A 27,999-nucleotide genomic window follows, 5' to 3' on the forward strand; every position below is an offset into this window, starting at 1 on the left:
ATTCGTATTATAGAGATTTTTGAGTATGTCATTTTATTGTGCAATGCTATTGACATTCTAGTTTAATTCCAGTTTAAAGTGCAACATATTTTGTGCACACTTTTTGATTGCATGAAATGATGAGGAATTGTGTAAATGTGTCGCTATGGCCAATAATGGCTTAATCACTGCTGATTTCTTTTAAAGTGAGGAAACGCGCATTCCCATCGATATAGGGACCATCCCTGATAGTTGTCCAACAGCAGCTCCTGGTGGGTTTCTTTAACAGAGATTCCCAAGCCTGATAAAAAATGAATTTTCTGGGCCACGTGAGTGCGTAAAGCTTATTAAAGCATCCTTCTACTCAGTGGATGTCTGTCGAATATTTTCAATCCACCAATCTTTCATATACGCATACAGCATATTGTCCCGAATGGAAGTCTTATCTGTTTCTCTTTTACACTGAGAGCATTAATGGCATTAAATTTACTTCTATCAGCAAAGAAGAAATTGACTGAAATAAAGTGTTACAAAAATAGTGGTTTTAATATGTGCACACTTTACCAGGAACTAGACAATATAGTCATTTTTTGCCAGCTAATGAAACAACTTTTCAGGTCACCAGATTTTCAAATGTTCCATCACCTTTTCTGGCCAAATTAGTGACAATAGTGAAGCAGATATATTAACATCAGACCTGACCACTAAGGTGTCTTACTTTTAAAAATTTTGAAGTATGACACATGAGCAAACATGGCATTTGATTTTAAGTGACCAAGCTGAGTTCCAGATGACAATTGTGTGTGTTGCTTTCATACCAAAATGATGGTTTGTTAATGATTCATTAAATTCAACACCATTTCACAGTCAAAAATTCACCAAATGCTATAGAAAGATGGGTGCTTCTCACCATACAGCGGTGATACTGAGTCACAGATAGGCGCAACAAAAGGACTGTTACAAAATAAGCTTTCGGCCAACAAGGCCTTGGTCAAAAATAGACAAAACACACACACACACATTCACGCAAATGCAACTCACACACACGACCACAGTCACTGGCCGCTGAACCCAAACTATGAGGAGGAGCAGCAGCAGCAGCAGCAGCAGCAGCAGCACCTCATAACGAGAGAGGCAACTGGGTGGGCAAGGAGGCGGCTTGGGTGGGGAGGGGAATGGATAGCAGGGTAGGGGTGGGGGATAATAAAGTGCTGCTGGGGAGCACTTTCCAAGTAGTCCCTTCCATACAGCCTAGCCACACGTGCTTGTCGCATATGCCATGACGAGCGGTCCCTCTCAAAATATACCGAGGGTGTCACTGAGGCCTTTACAGACTCAACCGAAAACAAATGTTGAACCCTGCCTGACTCAGTTCACTCCTCCATCCAATCATGATCCACTCTCACTGCCCCCAAATCACCCTGTTAGCTTCCCAGAATTTCTTACTCTCGAACCTTGCCTCAACATCATTCCCCAAATCCCTCAACATGCAAATTAATCTTACATCCACCAAAAGAACTGCAGTCCACCACCTAAAAACTGATCCTGACCTTATGATCCTACTCGCTGACAAAGGCTCCAGCACTGTTGTTTTGAACTGCATGGGTTACCTGGTAGAAGGACTCCACCAGGTGTCAGATACATTCACCGACGAACCCTACAACAGTGACCCCATTGCAGAAACCCAGCATGATCTCCTGTCTCTCCTCAAATCCTTAGACCCATCCCAGAATCTCTCCCCAGAGTCCATCTCTCACCTCACACCTACAACTCCCCACACTCTTACCTTTTACATGCTTCCTAAAGTCCATAAACTCAACCACCCATGATGGCCCATTGTGGTCAGTTACTGTGCCCCCATCAAGAGGATCTATACTCTCATAGACCAACACCTTCAGTCAACCATTTCATCTGCCGACTCTACACAGCTCCTGTTCCTTTACAACACAGTGCCCTGCTCATCACTACTGATGCCACCTCCATTACACCAAGATCCGTAATACCCATTGCCTTACCACCATTGAACACTACCTTTCCCAATGCCCGATGGATTTCAAACCAACAACCTTCTCCCTAGTCGCCATGACCAACTATATCCTCAACCCCAATTACTTCTCCTTTCAAGGTAGTACCTACAAACAAATATGGGGTACAGCTATGGGCACCTATATGGCACCACCCTATGCCGACTTATTCATGGACTGTCTAGACGAATCCTTCCCAAACAACCAGAATCCTAAACCCCTCACCTGGTTCCCATTCATTGATGACATTGTCATGATCTGGATTGTGGATGAGGACACCCTATCCACATTCCTCCAGAACCTGAACACCTTCTGCCCTGTTCGCTTCACCCTGTCCTACTCAATTCAACAAGCCACCTTCCTCGATAATGACCTCCACTTCAAAGATGGCTACATCATAACTTATGTCCACATTAAACTACCAACCACCAGCAACGATTCCACTTCTACAGCCGCCACCTGTTCCACACCAAGAAGTCCCTTCCATACAGCCCAAACTACCCATGGCCATTATATCTGCAGTGAAGAGTGGTCCCCCACAGAGGCCTTGCAAACCAAAATTATCCTCCCAACCTTGCACCAAACATCTTTCCAGTCACCCACCATCTCCCAATGTAGCACCATCTGGACACAGAGGAGCATTCCCACTGCAACTCAGCACCACCCAGCACTGGACCAACTGAAGTAAATTCTCCACAAGGGTTTCAGCTACTTCTTGTCGTGCCCTGAAATGAGAAATGGTCTGCTGACTATCTCCCTCCCCCAGTGGTATTCTGCCGTCCATTGAACCTACACAATATTCTTGTCTATCCCTACACAGCCCCTGCTCCCAATGCCTTGCCTCAAGACCCATATGCCTGTGACAGACCTAGAGGCAAGACCTGACCAATACATCCTCCTACCACCACCTACTCCAGTCTGGTCACAAGTATCACCTACCCCATCAAAGGCAGGGCTACCTGTGAAACCAGTCATGTGATGCACAAGTTAAGCTGTAACCACTGGCTTTGTTGAGGACAGTGATGGATTAATGAGAGGCAGTTTAGGTCGCTATATTTTCTGTACACTCAATAGCCCCGAGATCTTTGGATTTTTATTCTTAACACGTCCAGGTAAAGTAAGTGTCATTCTTATTCCAGTTCCAATATAAATGTCGCCACTGTAGTAGATAAGAGTTTAGATGATGTAGTAAACGTCACTGTATTGCATTCCCAATGACCATACCACAACTGTGTTGTATGCAGAAACTTAAGAATTTAGTAAATCCAGTGATAAAGAAGAAGAGAGGAGCTAACAAGAGCGGGCATGACAAGCAACAAACTGTCTGTCTATCTGAATGGCCGCTGACAAGCTGTGGCCAAGGAACAACTGGACCATCCTGTCACTGAGCAGGCTGCCCAAAATGGTGTTCTTTATTTCAATGACTGCTTCACAGCCTGTGCCATATTGATCCTTCCCACCAACACCAGCTTTTCTGAACTGAGCAGGTTAGAACTCTCTCTGCAGTATATCCTATGTTCCTCCTGTAACACTCCTGGTCTCAAACTTCATTAGTCATTGTCCTCACCCATCAAGCCCCTTGTCTGTACCCATTCCAGCACTACACACAGCCCTCTATTCCATCAACGTACCAGTATTTTTACTTCTCTCCTTTTCCGCTACCTCCCCCCCCCCCCCCCTTTCCATCTAACCACCCAACTGCACCTAGCTGCCCTACCCTATCTCAACCTCGTCCCTGGTCACTCCCCAATAGCATTTTACCGTCCCCCACGCCTACCCTGCTATTCCTCCCCCTTCCCCCACAGCCTCCTCCTTACCCTCAACCAGCTGCCTTGCCCATCAGCTGCTGCTGCTCGTAGTCTGGGATTAGCTGCCAGCGACTGTGATCATGTGTGTGTGAGTTGAGTTTGTGTGAACGTGAATATATATATATATGTGTGTGTGTGTGTGGTCTTTTTTTGGACAAAGGCCTTGTGGGCAGTAAGTTATTTTGTGACAGCCCTTTAGTTGTGCCTGTCTGTGACTCAGCACCTAGCAACTTTCCTTTCCATAATACTGTTACATTTCATCCTGGATTTTCCAAATGCTACAGACAGACTTGTGACTAATGCAGTGTTGATCAAACAGATCACATGCTCCAATTTCACACAGTCAAATTTCATTGATTCAGACGAATACTTTCAGAAAAAAAACTTACGTCAGACGTAACCAATTTTCTGTTTCAGAAACACTTTTCTTTCTATTGCCAGTCTGGTTTAAATTTCCTCTGTACTCTGTCACTGTCAGTATTTTTCTGTCTAAACAGCAAATCGCATCTGCCACTTTTAAGAGTCCCATTTCCTCCCCTAACCCCCCTTTGCATTGCTCGATTTGATTCGACTACCCTCTGCCACCGACATTTTACTTTTGTCATCAGTCATCTCACAACCTCTTTCTGTAAAGCTCCCTCTCCAAATTTATATGGACTACTACTACTTCCCTTTCATGGCCCTCAAATCTTATATAAGCAATCTGGTTTCTGGACAAGTTCTAGGAAAGCTACCACTCCCTGTATTTTATCTCTGATAACTTCAGAAGTTCAACAAGTGTGTTTTGTCTATGTTCTCAAAAACTTTTTCTAAAAACAAATATTATAAATGTGAGTTTGCTTTTCTTCAAACTACCTTCTACCACAATCTTACAAAAAGGATAGATTGCTACCTACCATACCTAGATGAGACATTGAGTTGCAGACATCCGCACCAAAATGTCTGCTACATGTTTGAGCTTTCAGCCAAAATGTCTTCTAATGTAGGCCTCTGTGGAGCACAGTCTTGTGTGAGAGTAGTTGTTCTGTGCATACTTGTGTGCTTTCTACTTCAGAAGAAGGCGTTTTGGTCCTAAGTTCAAATGTGTAGCAGACTTTTTGCTGTGCCTGTCTGCAACTCAACGTCTTCTCTATATGGTGAGTGGCAATATATCCTTTTCATAATATTGTCATTATTTCATTGTTGATTTTCCACTGTCTGATCTTATCTTCTAACTTAAGTCATACAGTCAGTATTGCCTTTCATGTTCTTATATTTCTACAGAACCATAACTACTCTTTCCCCAGGTTGGCTTCTACCTGTTGTTCCATTCTTCTATAGATAATTGTGTCATTATTTAGCAAGGGCATGTCTTATTAAACTACTGGTTGAATAACAGTCACACTTGTCAGCTCCTGTATTCTTCTTCGGCACTGGACTTACTAAATTATTTAGTTTCTACATATAACACAGTTGTGCTATGGTCATTCGGAATGCAATGCAATGACATTTGCTGCAATGGCAACATTTATACCGGAACTGGAACAAGAATGACTCTTATCTTGCCTGGATATCTTAAGAATAAAAATCCAAATAGATCCCAGGGCTACTGAGTGTACAGAAAATTGAGTAACCTGAAGTGCCCGACATTAATCCATCATTGTTTTTCACAAAGATACCTTGCCAAGGAACTTGGTCCACTGGCCTCACACACTATTCAACAAATGAACAACAATTATTATGAACAGGTTTCTAAAGGAGTAGGTACACAAACTGACAAATCAAGCCCGTGTTGTAGCAGAAATTAACAATGCTTGTGAAAGAAAACAAAAGACACCTAAAAAGCAAGGCTCAGTTATCTGAACTAAAATAAAAACACCCTCAACCCAAAGGTCGGTTTAATTACTACAGTGCTAACTAAGGATGGTCATGTTGCACGTGGTATGCCAATGCCTACTCTGATATCTGAACTGACTTGCTCAGTCATTCATCAGAGCATCTACAGCCTAACATGGATTCCAAATGATGGTGCAACTTTTGACTTCTTTCACCTCTGACAGTATTTATTTATGTGAAAAATGCCAAGTGATGAAAAAATGAAATGACAGAACCAACTGAGGGATGAACTGGATTTGGCTACTGAGCCAGATTCGTTATCTGAACTTTGTGGGTCAACCCTCAAAAATATCAAGTCTCATACAGAAACATGGCACCCAAAGTAATTTGTTGGCATCTAAAGGTTCAGATCATAATATTAAAAACTATCAGTCTCTGGAAATCACGTGTAGCATGTTTATTAAATTCTGTATCAATGTGGCAAATTGCATGTGTGGCAGACTGTAAGAATAGTTGAAGAAAGATTCTAACAATTAAGACAATGCCCTACACTAAAATAGCTCAATTAATCAGATGTCACTGAGCACTGCCTGAAGTATAACCAGAATAAAACTAGGAGTGTATAACCAGAATAAGACTATGAGTAATAATTGGTAGTATTCAACACATTCTAATAGTACTTCACACAATACACTTTGTGTTGAGAGACAATGCTCTCATCATCATGTTTGGTGAGACTCGGCTCATTGTTACACTGCATGAAGTGTTTAAATGCATTAAATGCTATCAATTATTACTGTGAAGTGTAAAAACTGCTACCTCAGGTCTGACTAACAAATAACATTCACCACCAACCACCCACCCACCACCACCACCACCACTTTCCTTTCAAATTGCCTGCTCCGAACTCTCAAACAAAATCATTCCCATCTTTCTCATGGTCCCCCAATATCCAACATCTCTTTTCCCATTTGGCTTGTATTTCAGGATCTTCTTAGGGAATTCTGTGACCTGGCATTGTCATAAGATGATGTCTCCAATCAAAAAATAAAATTAAGTTTTGAGGTAGGGACTCTAAATTGATGGATGAGAGTAATTGCAATAGTGAGGAGAGCAGTGATGAGTGCTTCAGGAGTGTAATTTAGAGTATCGGCAAGTATGGAAAGGAAGAAAACAAGGAGGAGAGAACTACAATGTCCAGAGAACTTAATATCCCATTAACTTAATATCCCATTGTGGTGATCAGCAGGGCCAAATCCCCTCTCTCCACAAAGCACTGGAGAAAGCTGTGATTTAATTAATGATTTTATTAAAAGGATTGATAATTAGAAAGATTAATTAGGAACTGTACACTGCCGTTTCTCCTCCTCTTGCCAGTCAAATTGAGATGATAATTTTTTCAATCATCAGGACTTGGGGCCAAGCATCACTGTACTAGGGTGCTTTAGTGGGCATGGCCATGTGTCTGGTTGAAAGTAAACAGTACATCAAAATGAAAATGCTGGAGAACACAGTAAACAGACATGCAAGTTTGTGTGTTATTAATGACTGGGATGTGACACAGTTTATCAAGCTTTCATTGGTCAAGAAAACACCATAGCTGATAATGACTAAGTATTCTATGGAATGTCACTCCAGTACCAGAAAAAATAATGTGCATGGGCAAGGCCAAAGTTGGAACACTAATGCAAATCATAGTATGTTACCAACAGTAAGTTACATTCCGGTTTGAAAGCAGTTGCTATGTTAAAGGCTAGATAAGTTCCCTTTTTGTACAAAAATATAAAATCATCAACCTACCTCAAAAATTTGTTCCCTATAAGTTTTAATGAGTCCTGTCAATAGAAGAATGGCACATTTTCTGACAATCTAAATAGTTCTGCAATATATACAATTCTGTAAATGTTATGTGCTGTCTCTGTAACGGGACTGGAAACTTTATGGCTAGTAATTCCTTATTAACATCCAACTGCGTGAACTAACCTGGTTGACAACATGGTCAGAGCGAGACTGGTCTCCGGCGTGCCTGAAGCACGTGAAGGGACACCTGTAGAAGAGGCTGACGCCCCCCTGGTATGTGATGCCAGGCAGAGGGTAATCATCCCAATCCAGGTAGCACGCTTCAATGGCTGGCTTGAAGCCAGAGAATATTTCCACATCATTGCGGAAGCTGTTGGCATTTCTGTTGTGGGTCCCTGGCCCACTTCCTGTCAGACCTTGTGGGCCTGCCAGTGCAGCACCACGGCTCTTTGTTACCTGCAACAACATAAACAATGGAATCTACTGCAGCAACCACTCAGCTACACAACCATAACAATGCACGATTAGCGCAACAACCATTTGGTTCAGTCCTTTGTTACTAACAAGAGATTTGATTCCTTTTCTATCAAAATAACACTATATCTAAAAACAAAGACGATGTGACTTACCACACGAAAGCTCTGGCAGGTCGATAGACACACAAACAAACACAATCACACACACAAAATTCTAGCTTTCGCAACCAACGGTTGCTTCATCAGGAAAGAGGGAAGGAGAGGGACAGACGAAAGGATGTGGGTTTTAAGGGAGAGGGTAAGGAGTCATTTCAATCCTGGGAGCGGAAAGACTTACCTTAGGGGGAAAAAAGGACAAGTATACACTCGCACACACACCCATGCGAGTGTATACCTGTCCTTTTTTCCCCCTAAGGTAAGTCTTTCCACTCGCACACACACCCATGCGAGTGTATACCTGTCCTTTTTTCCCCCCGAAGGTAAGTCTTTCCACTCGCGGGATTGGAATGACTCCTTACCCTCTCCCTTAAAACCCACATCCTTTCGTCTTTCCCTCTCCTTCCCTCTTTCCTGATGAAGCAACTGTTGGTTGCGAAAGCTAGAATTTTGTGTGTGTGATTGTGTTTGTTTGTGTGTCTATCGACCTGCCAGCGCTTTCGTATGGTAAGTCACATCATCTTTGTTTTTAGATATATTTTTCCTGCGTGGAATGTTTCCCTCTATTATATTCATATCAAAAATAACACTATATGTACATTATACAACATGGATAAAATAACTTTGTGATTGACAGGCTGAAATGGTGGGGGTCAGTGTTAGTGTGCAGCCACCCAAGCTCCATAAGGTAATCAACGTTGCAACTTTGCTGTGGCTTGGGTAACATTAATGTGAAATTAATGATCAGTTAACAACAATTCGTTGCTATGTAACCAGCAAAGGCAAGAACACAACCTTATATTTTAGTGTGGCTCATATGATCCAAAGGTGTTCTGTAACGCACTGCTGATTTACCCCCTTATAGAAGCATGGATTATTTATGAAGCATCGTAATTAGCATGACCGATATTGATATAATTCAAAATCAATTTACTGATTGAGATTATTAATAATATTAAGAGAATATCTTTTGGGATAATAATGTGGACTACAACAGATAAGCTAGCCGTGACCACGTGTTTATTCAAATAGTCACACACACAAGTTTGAATCTAACATTAAATGCATAAGCAGAGCAACATAACAACAAAAAATATGCAGTGATAGTTACAATGTTCAACAGCAGCATGCAAGTCTTTAAACATTAACAGATTTAATGTGATCATAATTATTCTGCCACTGATAACCAACCTGCGACTAAGTTCACCAGCATGCACAGTTCCAAAATTAAGTCCCAAAATGTTTTACATCAAAATATTTCTGTGTCTGAGTCAAGTTGAATGCAGATACAGATTTATATACAAATATACTCTCATATATGTAGCTATTTTTCAAGTGATATATCTAAAAACAAATATGATGTGACTTACCAAACAAAAGTGCTGGCAGGTCGATAGACGCACACAAACAAACACAAACATACTCACAAAATTCAAGCTTTCGCAATCAATGGTTGCTTCATCAGGAAAGAGGGAAGGAGAGGGGAAGATGAAAGGATGTGGGTTTTAAGGGAGAGGGTAAGTAGTCATTCCAATCCCGGGAGCGGAAAGACTTACCGTAGAGTCTATACCTGTCCTTTTTTCCCCCTAAGGTAAGTCTTTCCGCTCCCGGAATTGGAATGACTCCTTACCCTCTCCCTTAAAACCCACATCCTTTCGTCTTCCCCTCTCCTTCCCTCTTTCCTAACGAAGCAACCGTTGGTTGCGAAAGCTTGAATTTTGTGTGTGTGTGTTTGTGTTTGTTAGTGTGTCTATCGACCTGCCAGCACTTTCGTTTGGTAAATCACATCATCTCTGTTTTTAGATATATTTTTCCCACGTGGAATGTTTCCCTCTATTATATTCATATTTTTCAAGTTATATACACACATGAAAAAAGTTTTGAATCACCCTGCTTCCCAGAACTCCTGAAGATAGACGTTGACTGTGGATATTGTATCACAGACGCAGTCCCTTTCACTGTTTGGAGATGTCACTAAACCTGCCCAAAAAAGTGACAACCATGCAGGAGCAGTGCCTACTAGACGGATGGGGTCCGACAGTCGATTAGTTCCAGTCTTTCCACCAGGAAGGAGGCACGCAGCTCGTGTTATCTGTAGTTCAACCATGCCTAGACGGTCAACACCGCAGTTCGATCATGTCCGTATTGTTACTTTGTGCCAGGAAGAGCTCTCAACAAGGGAAGTGTCCAGGCTTGTTGCAGTGAATCAAAGCAATGTTGTTCGGACGTGGAGGAGATATATAGAGACAGAAGCTGTCAATGACATGCCTCGCTCAAGCCGCCCAAGGGCTACTACTACAGTGGATGACCACTACCTATGGATTATGGCTCGGTGTAAACCCTGGCCAGCAACGCCACCATGTTGAAAATAGGCTGCATAGTGCAAGACTTCACTCCTGACATCCATGGCGAGGTCCATCTTTGCAACCATGACACCATTCAGGGCGGTACAGATGGGCCCAACAACACACCGAATGGATCGCTCAGGATTGGCATCACGTTCTCTTCCGCAATGAGTGTTGCATATGCCTTCAACCAGACAACTGTCGGAGATGTGTTTGGAGGCAACTCGGTCAGGCTGAACGCCTCGGACACACTGTCCAGCAAGTGCAGCAAGGTGGAGTTTCCCTGCTGTTTTGGGGTAGCATTATGTGGGGCCAACATACACCACTGGTGGTCAAGGAAGGTGCCGTAATGGCTGTACGATACATGAATGCCATTCTCCGACCGATAGTGCAACCGTAATGGCAGCATATTGGTGAGGCATTCACCTCCGTATACGACAATTCACGCACCCATCATGCACATCTTGTGAATTACTTCAGTCAGGAGAACAACATTGCTCGACTAGAGTGGCCAGCATGTTCTCCAAAATGAACCCTATCGAACATGCCAGGGATAGACTGAAAAGAGCTGTTTATTGATGATGTGACCCACCAACCATTCTGAGGAATCTATGCCGAATCGTCGTTGCAAAGTGGGACAGCCAGGACCAACAGTGCCTTGATGAACTTGTGGATAGTATGCCACGATGAATACAGGCATGCATCAATGCAAGAGGACATGCTACTGGGTATTAGAGGTACTGTTGTGTACAGCAATCTGGACCATCACCTCTGAAGGTCTCACTGTATGGTGGTACAACATGCACTGTGCAGTGTTAATGAGCAATAAACAGAGCAGAAATGATGTTTATGTTGACCTCTATTACAATTTTCTATACAGGTTCCAGAACTCTCGGAACCGAGGTGATCCAGAACTTTTTTTGATGTGTGTGTATGTGCATAGTCATTAAATTATCAATCTGTGAGTCAGAGATTGGTTTGATTTCAAATTTTTAATCTTTGACAAAATATTGACTTGCGTCATACTTAAAATTCAGGATTGTCTTTTGTTCTGAATTACCTGTCACCAATAAGAATGATTTCAATTTCCTCCAAGTAGCTGATGTATCTTTCTTCTTCTGCTCAAGGAAGAATGGAAAGATTAGAGCTTATTTGGACGAACAGGACAAAAATTTACTACAAGATACAAACGTGAAAACAACCTCTCCACATGTAGTATTCATCTTTGAGAAAATGAATGCACTGCAGTAGACATAAGCACTAATCTTTCCATTCTTCATAGGTCAGAAAAAAGAAGCTACATGGAGGAAATAGAAATCCACACATATCCAAACAACATCCTAAATGAACTAATAGAATTACGAATAAAAAATGTATCGAGAACTGTTAATTCAAAACAAAATACACTCCTAAATTTTATGTATCATATTGATTTTCATCAATGACAAAACACACACACAATATATCTAACAGCTGGATTATACATAGGTAAAAATGGGCCATACTTGAAACCGTTATCAACAAAGAAGAAATATAAAAAAACAATTCTTGTGGACTTTCATTACAATGCATTTCTAAGCCAGTACTATCATTACAACCACACTTAAACCCAAGTGCATCTGTAGCCACATATTACCTTCCAAACACCTTGCCAGTTCAACAGTATATCAACAAAACATCCACAGCTCTGGCTTGTAAGCCTATTATAAACCTTGGTCACCTGACCACTAACTTGCTCAACGCACAACAACTTGCAACTTTACCATCATTCATGAAATTCACCATCATCATGCTCATGCTGACGATAAGCAATAGTTTACATCTGGAGAAATTGCAGTTTCTGCACTCTTCTTCTGATTATTCATAAAATAATTTATTACTATTGACTTATTCGTTGACAATAATAGATATTTGGTTTATCCCTCAGGTAACACATAGTGCTACTCAGCATGTGTCACATGCCTGTATTGTTTATCTTTTGTTGATGATTCTATAAACAATTTTAGTGTTACTCAGTTCCTGGGCCATCTTGCCTTGCTTCCTCAAGCATGTGGTGACACACACACCCCTACCACAGGATATTTCCAAGTCACTGAGCCATTTCACATGCCAAGCACCCTGCACTGCCCCCTCCTTTCTCAGATGCTTACTGCACCCAGCAATAGCTCGGGTTCTCTGTGCAACACCAAGTCTGATTACCTGGCCCAACCTCATTACGGCAACTCACTCACACCTTACACTGCTCAACCACACAGTACGCATGCATATACCACACTTAGTGGACTCACTGTTGGGAAACAAGACTAGCAGGCAGTTGCTTCTATCACTTGATTCACTGAAAATTCAATCATGAAGTTATTTAAATCAAAGTATAGCAATTTGCCAGGGTTGACTTCTTAAGATAAACACACAGAATTGAAAGCTTAGCCTAGTTCCTCTACCAGAACTCCAAGCATGGTGTAGGAATTCCCATACTGACCTTTTCAATAATCTTGAGATGCCAGTCGGAGAACTGTCCATGAAGCAGTTGCCTCTCTTCAGGAGACAGCCCAGGGTTGAGAGCTGCCAACCTCCAGAGAATAACAATCTCATCGCACAGTGAAGAACATGCATGCTGCGATGTGTGACTATTACTGTTCACACTGCCATGTTTTCCTCCTCCGTGCCCCGAACTTCCATTGTGGAGTGCTACTTTTGTATTGAACCACCACACAAGAATCTGAAATAGCACAAGCATGCCAATCAGTTGAGTCCATACTAATGAAATTCATTCCAAACTGCTGAACAGTAATTAAATTTATGATGGATACATTATTATGATGCCAGAAATTTGGTCTAACTGTGGTGCTAGGTGGGCGGCAGGTTAAAAAAAATAAAAATAAAAAATAAAATTAAAAAATGCTGCCAAGCTTTCACAAACAAATTTGATACACATAAGGGGAGGTGTAGGAAGCCTGTGGAAGATGGAGAGAGGTAGTCCGCACATGAAGAAGGAAGAAGGTGGGAGTAGGAAGGTGGAAGAGGGTGTGAGGTGGAAGACAAGAGTGTAATGTGGCAGGTGGAAGGAGGGCAGGTTGTAAGGAGGCATGTGGAGGAGAATATAAATAAATACCCAAGCAAAATTACAGTCTTGTTTATATACCTGTTGACAACTCCAGAATATTATTGGCAGAGTTCATACATTTCATTTTATGGTTATATATTTTTGTATATTACACCATAATACATGTTTTTACATATTTTATCTTTATGCTACATAAAGTTACATACCATATTTACTCGAATCTAAGCCCCACTTTTTTCCGGTTTTCGTAATCCAAAAAACCGCCTGCAGCTTAGAATCGAGTGCAAAGTAAGAGGAAGTTCTGAGAAATGTTGGCAGGTGCCGCCACAACTAACTTCTGCCGTCGAATGTATGTAGCGCTACACAGGCATGCTTTGCACGCACAAATACAAAGATAAATACTGGCGCCAAAACCTCTGCATAAAAAAAAAAAAAAAAAAAGAGGTGGAAGACGAGCTTTTTTTCTCCGCCCCGAGTTTCGACCACTGCATTTTCATACATTATCCAACGAAGTAAATATAAATTCCGTATTGTTCATCTTCGAATGTAACAGCATTTCAATGTACTACGAAAATCCGACTTGCAAGACTGTTTGGGATGTTTGTCAATATGGCCAACTCTACGTTCTGAATTCTTTTCTACCTGTGGGAAGAGGTGGTTGCTAATAGGAACTTTTATGGATTGTAAATCACATGCAGTATTCTCTGCACCATAAGAATAATACGAATATAAACATGTTGCCATGTATTCTTTCGTGTTTGCTGCTATCTCATTTAAATACTGTCTGCCTAATAAACTACGAAACTAGAGTGAGACAACAGCAAACGCAGAAGAATATACATATCATGTCATGTTTATATTCGTATTATTCTTATGCCTTATAGTGATACATTCAGAAATGAAGCACGGCAATTGACTAGATTTTTAAATCTAAGATGACTCTAATTTCTGTGCAGAATGTAATATACTAAAGAGGCATCTGCAAAGATTTTCAAACGGAGAAAAATTTTCGCTAAACTCTCGTTCAGAACATCATCTATCACGCAGTCTATTATTTGGTTCTTGTTAATCATTATCAAAGAAAGCAGAAATGTAAGTAAGAACAAATAGCAGTCTCTTGCCATTGTTTCGCTTATGAAACAATTCCTCTCTTTTTTTTAATTGTAAGCGGCGGAAGCGCGCACAAAAGCAAGCCATGCCGCGAGCAGCGACAGGCCGTAAACACTCATTATCAGAATTCGACAAACAATGCATGACACTGTACAGTAACGCATTTTCAGCTTAGAGTGACGTAAACACCTATAACAAAGAGAACGGCACTTATCAGATCAAAGAAAAATAAGCAGTCAATTCAAACCAGACGAAGCACATGAAAAAGAAAGGGTACCTGTATAAATAGGGGCGGAGCGCCTGACGCATAGCAATGGCTACCTGGTAAAGCTTAACTGCTAAGCTTACGACTGGAACCAAACTACTGTAGCTGTATCGTCATTCATTTGACCTAAATTGTGTCTCATATTACAATGGACCAACTTTGTTTCTATTTGGAGGTGCGGCCTAAAACTTTTCTCTCTCCTTGAATTTCGAGTCTCAAATTTCAGGTGCGGCTTAGATTCGGGAATTTTTTGTTTCCTTGATTTCGAGTCTCATTTTTCAGGTGCAGCTTAGACTCGAGTGCGGGTTGGATTCGAGTAAATACGGTATTCCCTTTTTACTCGCCTTCATATTTCCACACACCCTCAGTAAATCATATTCTCAGAAAAAAAATTTAAAACTGACCTACCATAAAACTTGAAGACAGGAAGTAAATTATCTCTAAAAATAAAATGAAATAAAAAATTTTTAATTTCACAGAGTTGGATTACAAAAAACACGTTTCTGTTTAATTTTCTGAGATTCAGAATTTCAGTTCTCAAAAATCAAAGCAAATACAACAATACTGTGTGTAGCCTTGTAGGAGCCATTTTTGTGTGCAGTAAATAGCTTATTGTGCAGTTGACATAGGCAGTTGGGCCAATTAAATACTAACAACCACAGTTTTCTGACTACTAACAACTTCTACTCTTTCAGATCTAGTGAGTGTGTGCACCAAGAAAAGTTCGCCAAATAGCACTTTCCAACAATTCACAACTGTTTTGTGTTAACAATGTCAACTGCTGTATTAAAATTAGCATCTAAATCAAGTTCTTGAGTTACTGTGGATAACACCTTCGTTACTGATGGGGATACTGTTCTATGTCCACTACGTAATAAGCAGATCGGGTGCCATATTAAGCCTCAACTTCAAATGATGGAAAATCCAGGATGGAATGTAACAATATTACGAAAAGGATCATTCTTACTCACAATATAGCAGAGACGCTGACATGTCTTTGTTGTGCCTATCTGCAACTCAGCATCTTCGCTACATGGTGACTAGCAACTACCCTTTTCATAATATTGTTACGAGTCTCAACTTCAGCAACATATATGTTATGATGCGCACATACACAAAAAACAAAGCTTTGCTATTGCCTAAGAAGTGAATATTATTGACATAGATGCAAAATACTCCACACTCCACAAATGATTTTTTTTTTCCATATGTACACTGCTATCACTGCTGTGAACACTCCAAGGTACAAACTTCCATGAGCTTGAATGTTGCATGTTCCTACAAAAGCACCATGTGCAACGGATTCCTGATGAACCAACGTTAAGCAAAAAGTATTTAGATTTTGTGGGTAGTCTCACTGCTGGCAAACTCAACAGGGAAGAACTGTCACAGCCATTCTGGATTTCCTACAAAAGTGTTGGTTTGTAGAAATCATTCAACTGTAGCTTGTTTTGTGAATGGACAATCCAAATGTGCTGTGACCTTAGACACCTCAAGAAAAAAATTCTTGTTATCTATTTGGATTATGAGGCCTACATGATGAAGACAGTATCTGCACTATGCATATTCTATCCACAACTAATTCACTTCATCTATCTGACCCACGAACTGCAATATATCACTGAAGAAGTGTACGGCAGCTATCCAGAAGTAAATAAAACAATTTCATACACCAAGAAAGTGTTCCTTGAAGCCCCCATTGTGTGTTATAGTAAACAGAACTGCTGCCAAACCTAGTGTTGCCCCTTGAACCTGTCCTAATGAGATGGGGTTTTTATAATGATCATTTTCAAGCTGTGAAATCTGTGACTGATTTATTTCCAAGAGAATTTTCAGTTTCAGAATAAGAGGCACAAAATGCTTTCACTGACCCTGAAATTGAAAATTCTCTGCCATACACCCATAGTAACTTTAACTTATTTGCCAACAGGCTTAAGGAATTGAAATTTATCAGGTTGCCCTCGTAGAAATGGTTAAGACTCTCAAATCCAAGCTAACATCAGAGGTAACGGCGGGCATAGGGCAAGTCTGAGTTTGATGCTCTTTTGGGAGAAAATCCAGGCTGTTAGACTTTTGTTACTGTATGGAATATCCCCAGTGGTGGAGAAAAAGACACCCCAGTGGACATCTCTACAAGAATACGTTTTACAAATGAAAAGCAATGTTTTTATCATGTAAACAGACTCTACAAATACTGACTGCTTGGTAGGACAACTACATATTTATAAATGAAAAACAAAAACCTACATTTCCTCTGTAGAACATGCCCATTTGCATTTATAAAAATACTTTTTGTTCATGATCTCTTGCATTATCTATAATCTTGTTAACACAATCTAGAATGACAAAAATAAAATATGACCCAAATTTTCATGACTAAATGCTGTGACCTACTGCTAATTCAGGACCTAGTGGGTTACTTTAATGCTATCAAGACAAATGCTGTTAAAAGTGCTGTGACTGTGAAACAACCATGTTTAACAGAGAGACCAATTTTTCTCCCTGTTGTTTCTGTTATGACCAATCCATGCAGCCAACATCTGTGGTGATGCTGCACCAAGACACAAAAACACATGCAACATCCTAATATTTACAGAAACAAACCTGTTCACATGCAACACACTCCTCAGTTATAATTTCGAGCAATGGGATAGCATTGCGGTCATTCCTCTTGAACATCTCCCGAACAATCGACAGCAGGTTCCACATCCCCTCGGGCTCGCGACCTCTGAGTGGCCGCAGCAGGCTGCTCCATTCTGCTGCTGCCGGAGGAGCTGTAGTGCTCAAGTAGTTCACGTCACTGGCATAGAGAAGAGAGAGAGGGGGAGAGAAAGAGAGACATAAGGCACAATATGAATAAGCTAAGGATAAAACATCTAATAATGGGAACATTAACACATATTGTATATAAATGATCTGAAATATCCATTGAGCCAAAACAATTCTCCTTGATGAACGACAGTAATGAGCAAGTACTGTATTTACCCCTATTGCTGCCAACATAAACATTTTTACATTGCTTAATATGGTATATAGGTGCACACTCATATTTATGGATGAAACTTTAGCTATTGAGCTCACGTACAGATTTATTCTGAAGAATTCTGAAGAGCAGGGCTGGGCAAATGATACTTGCATCTGAACAGACTCAAGGTTTTCCAATACACCGAAGCGCTTAATGCATTATCGACATTAACACATTATCGAACAATCGTGCGACATTTGACTTGCGTGATGCCAATACAAAAGGATACGCAAGAAACTACGAACTAGCCACTACAATAATCTATTTCTCTGCTTGGAATTTGACAATTCTGTGAAACACAAGCAGAACTAGCATTAAATTCTATAATCTTATGAACTCTTTGTTGTATTTGAAAAAGTTTGCAAACAAAGTTTTCATACATGTATCTATAATGTATACAAACATTAATCCCATTTTTTAAATAAAGGCAACACTCAAAAGCGAAAATGTTAACCTTCAAAAGACATTCTTGATTCAGAACCTAGAACAATATTTTATTTGGTTACGTGAGATGGTAACAATTTACTAAGTGGATTGCAAGTGAGAAATTTGGTTGCTGTTCATGTATTAGAAAACCAGATTAAAATGCTACCAGCTTTTAATCAGGTATAGAGCATGATGGTCATATTCAGATGAAATGAGAAGGAAACTTAATCCAGAGTGAAGTGTTTAATAAATGGAATAAATCATATTACATTGACTGTATTTGTTATTGTAAGAATAAATTACAGCAGCAAGACCTGTTGTGGATATAGTACCAACAGACATCAGTAGATCACTGGACGAGCAAAAGTTCATTAACTGGACGGAATTATGATTGTAATGTTTTATTTATGTATTAGTTGCTGTTGTTACATACGACTTGCACCCTAGAAGAAATTGCAGTCTGTGTTCCACAGTTGCTCAAGCACAGCAGTACGAGAGGTTTGGAAGGGGACCAGTGACACCAGCTTCATGGAGAACTAGGATAAGTGTGGGGAGGGGAGTAATGAGGCAGCAGCAAATTAACACTGTATTATCAACAATGGGAATGCCAAGTACTTTATCTTTTTTATGAACATCTACTATGTTTAAACTTCAGTTTACCGAAATCCACGTGTAGTCAGAACTGAACAGATTTTACAATTGGACAAATACTCAACAGTATCCATTTCTGCTTGGGAAGGCAAGAGTCTAGATAAGGACCAGTGGCTTACTTACATGTTTTGTGCTGCAATGTTGACAAAGCCTGCCATGACATATAACGGGAACAAAAGGGCGTATGTTAGCTGCTGGTTCTATGCAGCCTATGAGATAGTGGTGGCCAGATGATATGTTTAGAAGCGACAGACATTGTAACATTTTCATGTCAGGGTAAGAGCAAAATCAGAAATGAATTCAGGCTGGGATGGTGGAGGGAACAGCTGTGTTCTCAGTTCACTGCAACCACAACCTCAGAAATTGCAACGTATTCAGAAGAAACAGCCTAATATTTGTGACAACGAAGATTGAACTCTCACAGTTTTACTATTGGGATGATGATGATGATGATGATGATGATGATTGAAAATGGTGATACCACAGATGACAGGGTTGGTAAGCAAAAAGGGTAGAAAAGAAAATGATTCACAAATCAATGAGAATCATTCAATCAACAAATGGCGAAAGTTTCGAACATGTATTTTTTTAGGTTTGTTCTTCATGTCAATAAAAAAATTTGTTATTTTTATTAGTCAGAATATGTAAAAATAATTTTTTCTCGAGGAGCCTCATTTTTATAAATGGGGGTGAGAGATGGGGGTCATCTTATACTCGGGTAAATACAGTATTATAATGAAGCCTAATACAGAAACTTCAATGCTTGGAAATGTACAAGGCGTGTTTTTTAAGTAAGGTCTGTTTTGTTATAGACACTAGTAGTTTGTGCACATACCGCAACGGGCACAGGCGTCATGTACCAGCATGCCTCAGGGACAACTGTGCTCACTTTCAGCTCTGTAGCTAACCTGTATGGTTCTGTTTTGTGCTTTCAAAATGTTTAAGACTATCAACTCGCCCGCCACGTGTCAGGTTCGCTCACCAATATGGTTTTTGTCTGCAAGGAACCTGTCTGCTGCAGATATTCATCAACAGATTTGCGAAGTGTACGGTGATACTGTTATGAGTGAAAGCAAAGTGCATAAGTGGATAAGAGAATTCAAAGATGACCATCACAAAGTCCATGATGAGGACCACCCCAGTCACCCTTCTTTGATTACAATGATTTGGTGGCTTCAGTTGAAGCGAGGATTCGTGAGAACAGGCACTTCACAATAAGAGGTCTCTCAAGCAAATTTCCAAATGTGTCGAGATCAGTGCTTTACAACATTGTTTCTGAACACCTAAAGTTTAGGAAATTGTGCTCCCGTTGAGTCTCAAAACTCCTAACAGAGGACCACAAAAACCAAAGATTTGAGTGTGCGATGAAGTTCTTGACTCATTATCAGGAAGAAGGTGAGGGCTTCTTGCGTCAGATTGTAACTGGAGACGAAATGTGTATTTCGCATATCATGCCTGAATGGAATGGAGACACACACACACTCGCCTGTAAAGGTGAAGGCCAAACAGACTCTGTCCCAGAGCAAAATCATGGCGCCGGTGTTTTGGGATACGCACGGTGTTTTGTTGATAGACTTCGTGCAACAAGGAACCACTATCAATGCGTAAGCATACTGCCAAAACCTGAAAAAGCTACACAGAGCAATTCAAAACAAAAGATGTGGCATGCTGACAAAGGGAATTCTCCTTCTCCATGACAATACAAGACCTCACACTGCAGGTCAGACCCGCGATTTATTGGACAGTTTTGGCTGGGAAGTTTTAGACCATCCACCCTACAGTCCTGATCTTGCATCGATCAATTACCATCTGTTCCTCCACCTCAAACAACACCTCAGTGGCAACCGTTACAATGATGATGACGATGTGAAAACAGCAATGAACTCTTGGTTATCAGAGCAGGCAGCAAGTTTTTATGAAGGGGGTGTCTTAAAATTGGTTGAGAAGTACGATACATGCTTCAACAAACAGAGCAATTACGTAGAAAAATAGAGTGAAGTATGTACTATCTGAAAATAAATTTACTTTTTTGAAATAACATTTCGTTGTGTACTTATGTTCAAATGGACCTTGCTTACAAAACATGCCTTGTAAATAAAACTTTGATGAAAATTATTAAATGATTCATCTGCAAACAGACTCTCACTGAAGTTAGATTTAAAAAAATACATGCAGTTGTGCACCAGAAATTGTATATAAGGGTTAAACTAAAGAGAATGTTTCAAATTCTTGTGTATTGTAGGTCATGTGTCATGTATCTTCAATGTCTAAACACTGCAACTTTTGCATTGTGGACAACATTAGACTTTGAAGACTAAAATGTAAAAATTTGACTTACTGTTCCTATTTTTGCTCAATAATGTTTTCATGTATCATATTCTGGAGCAATGCTTTACTGCACAGAATATGTTATAACAATAATATGTGGTGTTTAATCTAGAACCTGTCATCAGCAGCCTATAGATAGATGAGCATGCTGACAACAGCCTCCCAGCACTTTTATTTCCTGATGAGGTTGTCAAAAACTTCTTACACATCCATCACTCAGTCTAAGTGTGGCAGAGAACAGAGTGAGATATATAGCCATAAAAATCTTTCATCACCTACTCAGTGTTGTGACGAATTTAATAGACAGTAAAATTCATTACACACAAACTGACACTTCTGCTTGAAACCACTTCTACTTAATTTCTGACTGTGTAATAGCATAGTGTGGAGTGGTGCTGACAGTGGTGGTGGTGGTGGTGGTCATTTAAAGGACGGAATGTTGGGGTCAGTAGTTTAGGATTCATGAGATGTTGCATGCTTGTGTGTGATGGAAAATTGGTGGAAGACACCTTCCATTTGTTCCTCCATTCTGTAAATTTCTGCAGTACCAGGTGCTGTCTCATTTGTTTGTAAAATGCTCCTCCTTGATCCAAGTCAGGATGGTGGCAGCCAATGAATGAACAGTGGGCTTTCTCCACTCAATATCGCTGTGATGATCCTGCTTCTATGAGGTGCAGGTGCCTTTACGAATCTACATAACACTCAATATTTGTATAGTGGGTCATGGGTGCAATAAAACCACTACTATGTGGTGGGAGCCATTTCGACACTTATCAGGATGTGCTCTACACCCTCCTGGGGTTGGTTGGTTGACTGATTTTGGAGAGGGGACCAAACAGTGAGGTCATTGGTCCCATTGGATTAGGGAAGAATGGGGAAGGAAATTTGCCATGTCCTTTCAAAGGAACCATCCCAGCATTTGTCCGAAGCAATTTAGGGAAATCACGGAAAACCTAAATCAGGATGGCCAGACATTGGTTTAAACCGCAGTCCTCAATGAATGAGAGTCCAGTGAGCTATCCACTGTGCCGCCTCCCTCAGTCACACCTGGGGCATCCTTGGGTTCAATCATGATGAGAGAGACAGGAGAAGGCTATAGCTGGCTGCGGAGAGACAATTGATGAACAATACAGTCGTTTATTATTCCATCTAATTTGGACAATCATTTGGGTGTGTCCCCAAATCTGGCACAGCTTGACACTGTATTGTAATATTTCCTATCAGTGCAGCAGGTGAGGCATGCAAAGCAAACAGCCTGCAGCATACACACAACTGGCGGTCAGGCAGCTTTCACAGAGAATGTGGACTCAATAGTCACCGACTCAGCACTGGAGTCTGGGGCACTGAACACAGCTTTGCTGCAGGAAGACGGCAATCGACAGTGTCGCCCAGAGTCAAACTCTGGACCGATGGTTGGAAAGCACAGGCAGGCAGCTGGAGGACTCTGGCAGCAGCGTCATAGTTACACCACCACTCCAATGCTGCGTCAGTAGGTCCCACGGTGACAGCTGACACATGGCAGTGCTGTGCCAATGACCTGCTCAGTAAAATTCGACACATGCTAACAACACAAGCCAGCTGTTCGACTCTCAGCTGTTTTACCCCAGGGATTTAAATCCTGCTGTCCAGTGCTGTCTTCACAGAAGGAGCCATGTTTCTGTGTCACACATAATGTCTCTAACACAGGCCAGTGACTGATGTCTGGCTAAAGTAGGTACGACCACAGAAGCTTCCTGAAAGCTAGTCAGTGTTCCAAATTCAGTGATCACATCGTGCAAGTCAATGACGTGGAAGTAGACACAAGGTGAGTGGTGTTTCTGCCAGCACAGGTCATTAACTGCGGCAATCTGGCACTCTGGATACAGGTGTGGTCTAGGCCGTTACACTTGGCTGTTCTTTGGCCCACAAGAGCAATGATTTGTGTTTGATGCTGCCTGATGTTTAGAGCTGGGCACATGTAACATCTGTGAAATGTTTCTGACAGAAAGCTCAAACACAAGGGTTCCTACAATCCTAGCCCATTACAGTTCATTCAATTTCCTCTGACAACAGCAAACATGCCTACAATATTGGCTATTTGTGTTTGAATATACTTACCCTGAAACGTATGGGCTAATGTAACAGCACATTCATTGGTGTGTACAAGATTTTTGTGCACACGGCATACATCACTGTTAGAGAATAATCAGAAAATTTGAAGTAAAGCTGCTTACATTTCGAACACCACAAGTTGACAATTACATTTTCCTTGCATGTCAGAAAAGGCATAATTGTATTTGAGACTCTCCAGCAACATTTTGTACTCACCTGAATACTATTGGAGCTGGCACACAAAATTTTATGAGAATCTTCTTGATGTTGTCGTGAAGTGTCTTCTCATCTAGATACCATGATGTCTGGTCATTTGCTGATGCGCCTGCTGTAGGGTCAGGAGCTCCACAAACCTATGAATACAGAACTTTCAGAACATGTTGCACATAGATAGCCAGATATAACTATTTATTACATCATTAAGAAAATGATTTCCCATGCAACAAAACAGCTTACAGTTAACAAGGTACTTAAAATCTCCACTGCAAACAAACTGTTGTAACATTGTTACAACTCTGAATAACAAAACAGACAATAAATATTGTTAACTTTACTCTTAATACTTTCAAATAACAATTCACTTATGATTTATTTCCTTTAATAGATGCAACCATTGCACAAAAGCTTGTTGTCTTAGAAACACCTATTCCTTAATGCGCTAACTCCCATTTTTCCAGTAAATGTTTTGCACCAGTCTTGCCCACAAGAAAGTGGTTAGACCACTCTGCAAGTTTGGAGTACTTCCACAACTGCTGATTGCATGTTTATTGGAATCACATGTTCCAGTTGCCAATTATGTTCCAGTTTTATTAACACAACTGATTTTAATACAACCACGAATCTTTCTCGAGTGTATTAAATATTAGTAATGAGGACAGAACTGTGCTGCCCTCACCACACACCCTTAAAACGTTTGAGAATGATTTTGAATTGAGTGGCAAACAAGTTGGTGGATAGAAATACAAAACTTGTGCTATCATCAATATAGAACTCCCCTATACAGGGGAACCAAGTGTCCAACTGGTACTCAACACACAGACACTTGTCTTTTGCCAAAAACACTCTTTCTAACTGAGCAACCCATGCAAGATTTATGAAACTTCAATCTACCACTACCTGTCAGCATTCCACTGTATGCTGAGCTCCTGTTCATACTTTGCTCGACTAGCCCTCACGAGAGTGTAATGGTTTACTCACAGCATGGGGTAAATTTCCAGACTGACTCTTTCACTCTGCAGTGGAGGGAGGGGAGGGGGGGTGGGCAGAAAAAAAGAAAGGGTTTTTATGTCTTGTTTAGATCATTAATGATGGCAAGCAATAAAGTGTGAGAAGTTACAAAAGTTTTCCACAAATTAAAAGCTTTCATATTAGTTTTGAGTTGTGTGTGAATGGCTCACTAAGTAAATGAAACTGCGAACTCACTAAGTAAATGAAACTGCCATTGAAAGGTCCAGGTTCAAATCTCAGTCTAGCATGCCACTTTAATGGCTACAATAGCTGTTACTGAGTTCTGAAATATCAATATATTTTAAGGTGCAAAGTCTTGCTAAGACACTTCATGAGACGTGCTCCATGTTTATTCAGAAATGATGTCGAATACAGTGTGTCCCAAACCTTTATGGTCAAAATTATATGTATGGTAGAAGTTCCTGAACTGAGTATTTTCAGATAAGGAAGTAATGGTCAGAAATGCATATTCCAGAGTGTGCTAAGTTTTGAATGTGCTAGGTCCATTTTAGTAAAAAGCTCACATTTTATAACATTCACACTAACGTTGGTGGAGCTTCCGTAACAAACAATGAACAGTCATCCATGTAATGTATGTGTTGGAATTTATAACTGTTCGCAACTGCCTGTAAAACTGGAAGAATATTCATTACAGGAACCAGCAGACCTACAAAAACATTTTATGTAAGGTGGTGCTAGATGCAACACCTGAAAAACCAAATGAATGTGTACAGAAACATTTCAGAACAGGTGTCATCGTAACTGAAAGAAACACTGCTATGGTCAGAAATGTAGGAGAAACTGGGATATTTAGGACACAGAGTTGGTCAAGGTTCTGGACAAAGACTTGTTCCCAAAGTAGAATTTGAGGATATGATGACGTATTGTGTGATAGAGATTCATCCATGAGCACCCTTCAACTGTGAAATGCACACTCCAAGGAAAACCATGTGGAGAATAGTGCTGGAGTATCTATCACATCTCTATCATTGACAGCATATGAAAGCAATGGGAACAAAGGATTCTGAATCCCAAGTCCATTTATGTCAATGGATTATGTTTTAATGCATGCACCAAGATTTGCAATCATTGCTTTGAACAATTGCTATGTCATGAAATACTAAATATTCCATTCTGATAATTGCTTTCTTGACTCATAGTGCTCAGTTTAGTATCCTCTACCATCTCTCTAATTTTGACCCTAAAGCTTTGGGGGACACTATCTTGCCCACTTCGCACAAAAGAGTTTCTTGATAACAGCAACTTGTACATCAAACCACAGCACATTTTCTGCTATCTCACCTAATAGAATTAATATGCCTTGCAAAATAAAATTAAAATATGTTTTAGTCCCAACAGCTGGCAATTAAAATATTACACGAAAGAAGCTGCAGGAAACTCCGGAATCCTGGCTGCCCATTTCGGAAGCTCTCTGGAGGGCATGGAACACTATGAAAGGCACTAGATGGCACTGCTACATCAATGGGCACTAACCTCACTGCTGTACTGTTGGCCACAGAGCTATATGTATCTTGGTGGCCAATTAATGCTCGCAGCCATACTAAAAAGCTAGCAATGTAGTGACTGTTTCCAGTCGAGATTTCACCAGGTTCTTTTATTGTAGTCAGTACACATCATTGTTCTGATCTTACGAGTCACTACACCTTAGGTTTTTCGCTGTTGGATACTCGTTCAACATTGTTATTCCGTCATTCTGTCTCTGTTGACCATTTTCTTCGTGCTGCCCTCCTGCCCACACTCGGCGACCCACTTCTGACACCCCTTGGCCAGTTTCTGCAGATTCTCCGTCACTCCCAGCCTTGTCAGATTCCGATCACAATAAATTGCCAATTAGGTACATGATTAGTAGTGTCCCGTGGATGTAAAGCTCGTACAACTCTGCGAACTGCAACAATACTTGTGACGGCAGTTTCAGCAGCCATTTGTACAGCAGCAACAACAACAACAACAACAACAACAACACAGCAGCAGCAAAATGAGTTGCTCCAACAGGAAATTCAATTTTTGCAGCATGACCTGCAGTTTCAGGGTACCCACCTAATGAAAGCAGAGCTCACTTCACAGGTGGACAACCACCCATCAGTGTTTCTGCCTTTTAATGATGCCAAAGAGGATTAGGACATCTATTTGCAGTGGCTGAAACAGTGCTTCACCATCTCTCAAATCTCTGCCGACTCTCCTGATCACTGGGCACACTGCACCTGCTGTAAGAAAGATGGACATCCCCCAACTTCCTATGTAAACCATCAAGACAATTGGACACCATACCTCACAAGCATGAAGGGACAGTGCATAAACTTCAGGCGACTGCTCCTCACGGTAATCCTTCCACTGCGTAGTTGTTTACCATCCTCACAATTGTGAATCCAGGACGTCCATTTACAGATGGGCCTAGGAGCTACAATTTCCTTAGTAAGCCTCCAATACATAAGCTCACTGGAGCTCAATTGGCTCCACCCTCCCATATGTGAGTCACAAATGGTGACAGATAGATTGCCCTCCTGAGTCAATTCACAATCACAGCTGCCTACAAAAATATCACACGGCTAATAATGCTCTTTGTTGTCGATAGTCACTCGGCCGACAATATTTTTGGTTTGGATGCCTTCTCTTTGTTTCAATTCTTCATCACCAATGCTCTTATCACAAAAGCAATAATCTTGTTAATTACCTCTACTTAGCAAAATTTAACAGAATGTATATGTAAATAGCTTGATTTTATTTTACATCACAGTGATGAAAAAATCACATTTCTTCTTATTTATGTGCCTTTCCTACAACTGACTGAGCCTGCTCTTTGAAAGAAAATCTCAAGCAAGAGAACCATTATAATGAGCTGTGCCCAAATAGCTCACTTGGTGGAGCATTGCTCATGAAAGGCAAGGTTCTGGGTTCAAGTCCCGGTTCGGCTTACAGTTCCTCTGCCAGAAAGTTTAAGATATTTTTGTATTATTGACTGTTTCTTAATGCAGTTAGTTCTTCAAGCAATACAGATGGCATATTTTCTCTGAAAATACTTATTTGGAGAAGAAGAGGAATTAACCTTGAGACATACATCACAATGACCTATAATCAATTTTGACAGGCTCAAAAATCTCTCCTGCAAGACATTATGATTAAATGAGGATACCTTCGTGTTGTGGACATTATTAGAAACTTGTGTCATGGCGCCCCCCCCCCCCCCCCCCCACACACACACACACACAAAACATAAAAAACAGAAACTATACATTATGAAGCAAAAGATGTAGCTTATATCCTATACTTTTTACTATCCATATAGATAATGCAATTAGAGAATGGAAGCTCCGAGCAAGCCAAGGAATTGAAAGAATTAAAGAATAATCCTAAATGCAAAGCTGTTTCCTGAAGAGCAGGTTATTATTCA

At 40.6% G+C, this 27,999-nt stretch overlaps 1 protein-coding gene across 1 annotated transcript in view; it reads right to left on the reverse strand.

The window, feature by feature from the left end:
- Window positions 1-27,999, reverse strand: part of LOC124776007 (zinc finger SWIM domain-containing protein 8 homolog) — a 511,151-nt gene that overhangs the window by 104,405 nt on the left and 378,747 nt on the right. The window contains exons 5-8 of the mRNA XM_047250851.1: window positions 23,580-23,716; window positions 17,447-17,642; window positions 12,883-13,122; window positions 7,610-7,882 (exon numbers count right to left, since the gene is read on the reverse strand). Of these exons, the coding sequence (XP_047106807.1) occupies window positions 7,610-7,882; window positions 12,883-13,122; window positions 17,447-17,642; window positions 23,580-23,716 (846 nt within the window). The remainder of the gene's footprint in view (window positions 1-7,609; window positions 7,883-12,882; window positions 13,123-17,446; window positions 17,643-23,579; window positions 23,717-27,999) is intronic.

The sequence above is a fragment of the Schistocerca piceifrons genome, chromosome 1 (genome assembly GCF_021461385.2).
Source record: "Schistocerca piceifrons isolate TAMUIC-IGC-003096 chromosome 1, iqSchPice1.1, whole genome shotgun sequence".
Taxonomy (NCBI): domain Eukaryota; kingdom Metazoa; phylum Arthropoda; class Insecta; order Orthoptera; family Acrididae; genus Schistocerca; species Schistocerca piceifrons.